Below are 7,052 nucleotides of genomic sequence, written 5' to 3' on the forward strand. Positions count from 1 at the left end.
CGGTCCGCGGACGTTAATGCATGGCGTTGGATGACACAAAGTGTTTGGACCGCACTGTGCGGACATTTATCAATGTTTTGATGCACACATTTATATAAAAACGTAGTAACCAGAATTGTCTGTCGAAGGACATTTCTATAGAAGATCAGCTTTCATGATACATCTCTCTTTCAGATGCAACAAAGAAATGATGTGGCAAAGCAGTTTCAGACTAACTGCGAGCGAAAGAAACATAGACTGAGTTCACAGTAAATGCTCAAATAACAATTTCCTAAATGATTTTACAAAAATAAAAATGAATAACCAAACGCCGGCCGGGGGTTTCGCGGGTAACCAACAGACTAACAACCAGCGAGATATCCCCCAAACCATTCCACAACAAGACGGAGGCTCCTCCTGACCTCGTCCATTCCCTTCTCTTCCTTTTCTCCTGTCCGGCGTGGTTTACCACTGATTCGCCGTACTAACTGACCACCGCCGTAGCGGCGGCGCGCCGGTCGACGAGAGGCCGCCCCTCCGGATGCGGCATTGCGCACCGGCGATCACGGGGAGGACGGCAAGATGAGCATGATCGACGTGCTGACCCGGGTGGACGCCATCTGCAAGAAGTACGAGAGGTACGACGCCGACAAGCACCGGAATGACGCCGCCGACCCCTTCTCGCGGCTCTACGCCGACATGGACGCCGTGATCGACGAAGCCATCGAGGTCCCGTTCCCCGCCGCCTCCTCGCGTTGCTAGCTGCATGCGGCCTTCCTTGATCCTTGATCCTGCCTGAAATGCCGCGCTCACGGTTCATGTCAAACTGTGATTGAATTCAGAAGTCGGAGCGGGCCGCGAGGGAGACGAACCGGGCGGCGGCGGTGACCCTCAACGCCGGCGTGCGGCGCACCAAGGCGCGGCTCCTGGAGGAAGTGGCCAAGCTCCAGAAGCTAGCCGGCAAGAAGGTGACAAAAATAATCGATCACATTTACACGCCATCAACTCGATCCGAGCTCGTCTCCATAGTTTTCTTCTCGAAATTGATAGATCATCCCGATGAGTTTCCGATACAAGTACGAATGTCTGAACGATTGAACATGCATGCACAGATGAAAGGGGTGTCGCGGGAGGAGATGGCGCTGCGGCCTGATCTGGTCTCGGCATTGCATCAGAGGATCCAGTCGATCCCCGACGGTGGCGGCGCGGCGGATCAGAACGGCGGCGGGAACGCTCGGCCGGGGATCAAGTTTGACTCTTCAGGTTTCCCTTTTTTCTTTCATCTGCAAAGTATCAATTATCATCTCAGCTACTGAAATTGTGTTCAGACTTGCCTCTCATGTTCCGGTGCATTCTTCAGTTAGTACCAGTGTACAGCAACACATTCTTCAGTCTGCATTGCATATCATTCCTCGTGAAAAAACTGTAGTATCTAGCGTGACGATAGAATCCCTCTGATTTTAGGGGATATATTAAAAGGTGCATATCGCATGTAAAGAAAAACACAAGGATTTGGTTCTCTTTCAGAGTTGGAACCAACCATGTTTCTCGTGTTTCAACTTTCAACCAGTTGCAGCTGAAACTTTGGACGAGGGCTACTTCCAGACCAGCGAGGAATCGGAGGCTTTTCGAATGGAGTTCGAGATGCTCCGGATCAAACAGGCAACAATTTTGGCCTCGTGCCCATTAAATCAATTTCTGTAAACTGCTAGCAGTCGACTTTCGAAAACCCTGAATTTACCTTTCTAAATGTGATGTGATGCGCAGGATGAAGGGCTGGACCTCATTTCTGAAGGCCTGGACACGCTGAAAAACCTGGCAGAGGACATTGGTGAGGTCAGTCAGCTGCAAATGCATCAAGTGGCATGCATAATAACCCAAGCTGAATTGACTCTTGAGCTACAATTGACTCTTGATGACGTAATTCTGCAGGAACTGGACAGGCAGGTCCCTCTCATGGACGAAATTGACAGAAAGGTTTTGACCCCATTCTGCTCTTGTAACAAAAAAAATGCTTTCTGGTCCATCCTTCTGTCTTTTCCATAGATGAAAACTGGCTGATATGCATGGTATTTTCTGCAGGTCGACAAGGCTAACACAGAACTAAGAAAGACCAACGTCAGGCTTAAAGAGATAGTCAACCAGGTTGGCTTTGTTGCTCCCTTAGATCCCTGATGAAGAACAACTTTCATTCTTTTGTTCTGCTGACAAATCAAAATCTGGATCTGGGTGTTGTGCAGATTCGATCGACAAGGAACTTCACAGTTGATATCATACTGATATGCATCATTCTTGGCATTGGTGCTTACCTCTACAAGTAAGCACTCGCCAACCCTACTGATTATGCTCCAAGCCAATCTGCTTGCCAGTTTTCATCTCACAATCTCAAACCTCTCTTATTATGCAGCGTACTCGCGCAGTGAATCTTCGTAACATGGTGGCATCAGCAATTTAGCATGCTCTGTTAGAGTAAAATTATGTGTTGTAAGACTACTCTGCTTATTGTTAAAGTTGCCATGCATTTTCGGCATTGTTCCTAGGCATGCCTGAAAAGATCATTATTACTTTTGCAAACGACAACTCCGCTCCACAACTCCGGGAGCGGAGTTGGCGGAGCTATAGTTTAAAACGGCGGAGCTGCACTTCCCCCGCTCTGCAGATTCCAGGAGCGGGCGACTACCGAACAAGGCCTAAGTACTCCTCCGTCCCATAATATAAGACATTTTTTCGACACTATGACATTTTTTGTGTGTAGCTCAAAAAAATATCTTATTATCCTGTTTTGCACGCAAAAGATCTGCATTGTACTCCCTCCGTCCGAAAATACTTGTCATTGAAATGGATGTATGTAGATGTATTTTAGTTCAAGTAATTCCGAGCGGATGGAGTTAGCAAAGGAATATATGCTCAGGCAGTAAAAATAATGGCGATACACACAAAAAAGACATAACAGAAGACCACAGTAGCAGAAGATATCAACCCATAAATTGCGAGGGTTGTGATCTATTATGGATTCATTTTTGACACAGTCGTGTACAACAACTTCCCAAAATCCCTGTGCCACGGACACAACATAGATTTGCAATGAATCAAACTACATTAACATGCCAGTCAAACTCTACTTTCTACTTTGTTGCCTAGGTGCCTGACAAGCGCATGTTAAAATACAAGACCAGGGAACAAGCATCAAATTTTGCGAAACACAAGATACTCAGTCGACCAAAATTGAGTGGACTGCACGGCAGCTGAGTTCCTCGTGTTGGTCACCGCATCTTGTAGTGTTGTGTTCTGGACACCTTGCACCTATTGCCGTTTATGGCGTATTTCAGCGTAATGTCAATGTCCCGAGGGTTCTTTTTGTTGTTTGCAACTGTCATGCTGCCCGACAGAGTCTCTCCCTCACAGATAGTTACCACATCCTCGAGATACAGAACAGTCTGCTTCCAGTGAGTGGACTTTGATCTGGGCCCTGCAAACAGTAAATTGTGTGTACATTCATCACTACCGGATTGCTTGAAGAAAGGAGCTATACTTTGGATGATAAAAGGTGAGGACAGACAAACCTGTCGAGAAGCCCATCAGCTTATGGCATTTGGTGAATGACACGTTAAAGTAAGCAACAAGAGCATGGATGAAGTCATTACGCTCTGCTACCAATTTGAACGGCACAGTAAATGATGCATCCCCAGATGACATCTTGGAAATATCCATCGTCTGAAACACGCATATCAAATAGACAAAAGGATTTAATCCAATCTGCCAATTGAACAGATATAACACAAAAACAAAAGATAACTTGGTTGAGAAGTACGCCATTACCTTCAGTAACTGACAGTTAGTGACGATCTGATTTTGATCCACAGTATCTACAAGTGGCTCCATCATTGCCTGTTTCTTAATACAGCTCATATCAAAGCCATACACATTATTCCAAACTGCAAGGGTAAAAAATAACGCCATTAGAGAATAAATATGAGTTCAGGAAAACTTCTGAACACATGCTGCATGAAACTCATATGCAGATACTCCAGTGCACCATGCACCACCATACTTACATTCAATTTTGTCCTCCTTGTATTCTGCATCTTCAATTGCAGTAAGATGTAAAGAGGCTTTGTCTGGCAGGACAACACCATCATCAGCCTACATAGAAGCAATAATAACAAAAAGTAATATAAGCTACAATCCAACAAAGTTCCAGTACAAAACAGCAGGTCCGAATATTCAATCAACGTTCCCTCTTGGAGTACCAAGTTAAAAGAAATAACAAAGAAGGAAATGTAAACACTTGAACCCTCTGAAGGGTCACTTACCAGCCATTTATCACGTGCAAAAAGAACAGTGTCCAACATATTCTCAAACAGGAGGAAATAACCCATCCATTCAGAGATTATGACATCTACTTTTGGGACAGGAAGCTCAATTTCTTCAACTTTCCCTTTTATTACCGTAATGACTGCAACGGAAGCAAAATGTAAGTATATCACAACAAGAGATTAACATGCTATAAGAACTATCATAGAATAGATAGTAAAATGACAGGAAATCACCTTCAGAAAATCCATTTGTTTTCACAATTTCCTTTGCCATGTCCGCCATCTGTGAGCATTCAATCTGTAAATGAAAAGAACAACTCTATGTTAGGAAAATGAAAGAAGATTAGAAGCATAGTAACAAGTGACAGGAAGTGTTCATTCAGCCAGAGTAAAATGACAAAAATAATCCCCTGCGCCTCAAACTAAGGAATATCTGAAATCCCAAACTTCACAGGACAACATAGACAATCACTTTGTGTGCTTCATTTTTTGTCCTTCTTTTTTTGTGCGCATGTGTGGGTGGGGCGTCAGGGGCTTGGTGTGCTATCTATTGTAATACGTACCCAAGGAAACAGAAATGCAAGGCAACAGTAGGATAAACATAGGTTGGTCAATATTTTCTGGCTCTTCATTACCAGAGACATGTTTTTTACATTATTTTCATGGTACTAGAATATATGAGTAGGCAAAGCTAACTATTTCATTCAGATCATAGATAGTTGGGTACACACAACTGTATGGAAGACAAGTGCTTCAGCCAATATACCAGTTTATTCAAATAAAGGGCATTCATTACAATAGCTTTGGATAACTAAATCACCATTGTAGACTTGAATTGAAAACATGAATTTAGTACACTGACCGCATAGACATGCTTAGCTCCTGCCTTTGCACAAAAAAGTGATAGGATACCGGTCCCAGCACCAACATCAAGGACTATTTTGTCCTTGAAAAGAAAGTTATTCTGGGTGATAACATTTTGATATGATCTTGTCCGAACAACATCTTTTAGCATTTCCTGCAACCAATACATGGAAAATAATTGGCACCACACATATTTGGTCGGCGCATCTAAAGAGTAAAACAAGGACTATTATACAACGATGAAAAATTGCGAGAGAGAAGGGGGGGTAGTGTTTCATTCAGAACTGCTTACTTCATGAATCCCTGCAAAACAAACACCAAGGGTAAAGTATAAGTACAAAATAAACTATTGCAAAACAGACACTACATTTTAGACAGTTCATGGAAGTAACACATATGACATAATAAAATAATAAGTGATACACTCAATCCAGTAAGGAACTCAGGAACTATATACTTCGGTGCTAATGATGTTTGCCAGTGCGAAACAGCATAAACATGATAAAACCACCAATAAAAGAGCAAGACTTCAAAAGACCACCATCCTGACACTAGAACATGGCTAGACTATTAAACAGAACAAGAAAATGGCCCTTTTCCATACAATGTCACACTAAAACACAGCATAAAAAATTTAGCACCAAACAACTAGGCAGTGAACATGGGGACAAAAGGTAACTAATACAGCACCTAACAACAATAAGCACATGAAAGAACACAAGTAGTAAGGATCACCAACTTTTACCACCAGACGAAAACAAGCAACTACAGGTTTTCAAAAATTCCAACTAGTGAACGCAGCTTAACTAAAGGTCAAATTTTCATTCAGCAGAGCAACAACCTATGGTCAAATTAAAAATGACACCATCAAATATCTGGTGGATCAACAAAAGCAAGAACCAAAACAGCCTATAATCCACCAGAGCTATTGCCAATAAAACAATCTCATTTTCACCAATCATCACGTTTATAGGGTGAGAATTAATTTTTGATCCAACTGAGGGAACTCCTACAGTTCAGGTACACTAATTATTTCGCATGCTGCACTAGACCTGCAAAAGATCAATCTTTGGCACCAATATTGTCGCCAATACAACCGGACGGTACAACACCTCATGCTCTCCCATAAACTAGTCAATCAAAGATTGGGAAAAAAAATCCCCAATGCCGCGGGCTATAACAGAAATCCACGGGGAAACGGCGTGTGTTCTCGATTCGGAGCGAGCGCGCGTACCGAAGTGGGAGTAGGAGTCGAAGTAGTAGTCGGCGCTGGTCTTGTCGTTGCCGATGACCTCCTCCCCGGGCGCGGCGGGGCTCTCCTCCACCTCCATCCCGACCTCCTCGGCCACCTCGTCGGCGTCCTCGAACCTGAGCCTGGACGCCGTCGCCTCCGCGAGGCCGCCGTTGGCGTCGCGGCTGCCGCTGCCCTTGCGCCGATCCATCTCGCCCGGCGCTGGTGGGTTTTTGGCTGGCTTGCTCGCTCGCTCTGGCGCGCCGCAAAGCAGGGGAGGCTGGGCTAGGCTAGGGTTTTGGGAGGGGAGGGAGGGACGGGAACGCGGAGGTTTTATATCGGCGTAAATATCTCAGTCCGGCGTGGCAACGGCGTGCTGACTCCGCCTTGTGTGGCTCCAACTGCACAAGGGGTCAGAGTCGGACTCCACACAAATTCGGCAAAATTGTTGCCGTCGGCGACTATACTTTGTGGTGCATATTTGGAAAATACTCACTCCGTTTATAAGTATTTGTCTTTTTAATAAAGATTTTAAATGGACTACCATATACGGATGTATATAGATATATTTTAGAGTGTGGATTCATTTATTTTGCTCCTTATGTAATCACTTGTTGAAATTTCTAGAAAGACAAATATTTAAAAACGGAGGGAGTAGGTTA

The 7,052-nt window shown here is 44.1% G+C and overlaps 2 protein-coding genes across 3 annotated transcripts; one reads left to right on the forward strand and one right to left on the reverse strand.

The window, feature by feature from the left end:
* Positions 1-368: 368 nt before the first annotated feature.
* On the forward strand, positions 369-2,712 carry LOC123116092 (syntaxin-71). Of its 2 annotated transcripts, none has more exons than XM_044537092.1 (9): positions 369-708; positions 822-947; positions 1,092-1,242; positions 1,550-1,641; positions 1,747-1,815; positions 1,912-1,956; positions 2,062-2,124; positions 2,220-2,296; positions 2,387-2,712. In XM_044537092.1, exons 1-9 carry the CDS (start codon positions 562-564, stop codon positions 2,400-2,402), a joined length of 786 nt encoding a protein of 261 aa, XP_044393027.1. In that variant the 5' UTR covers positions 369-561; the 3' UTR covers positions 2,403-2,712. The 2 variants fall into 2 exon arrangements, with proteins under 2 accessions (XP_044393027.1, XP_044393028.1); XM_044537093.1 differs by having other exon boundaries at positions 1,556-1,641.
* Positions 2,713-2,942: 230 nt separating this feature from the next.
* Positions 2,943-6,704, reverse strand: LOC123111763 (probable protein arginine N-methyltransferase 1). Its single transcript, XM_044532618.1, has 9 exons — positions 6,394-6,704; positions 5,452-5,462; positions 5,158-5,313; positions 4,530-4,593; positions 4,293-4,435; positions 4,035-4,122; positions 3,799-3,914; positions 3,543-3,693; positions 2,943-3,448 (listed from the first exon to the last, which is right to left on the reverse strand). Exons 1-9 carry the CDS (start codon positions 6,599-6,601, stop codon positions 3,243-3,245), a joined length of 1,143 nt encoding a protein of 380 aa, XP_044388553.1. The 5' UTR covers positions 6,602-6,704; the 3' UTR covers positions 2,943-3,242.
* Positions 6,705-7,052: the final 348 nt, after the last annotated feature.

Source organism: Triticum aestivum, chromosome 5B (assembly GCF_018294505.1).
Source record: "Triticum aestivum cultivar Chinese Spring chromosome 5B, IWGSC CS RefSeq v2.1, whole genome shotgun sequence".
In the NCBI taxonomy this organism is placed as follows: Eukaryota; Viridiplantae; Streptophyta; class Magnoliopsida; order Poales; family Poaceae; genus Triticum; species Triticum aestivum.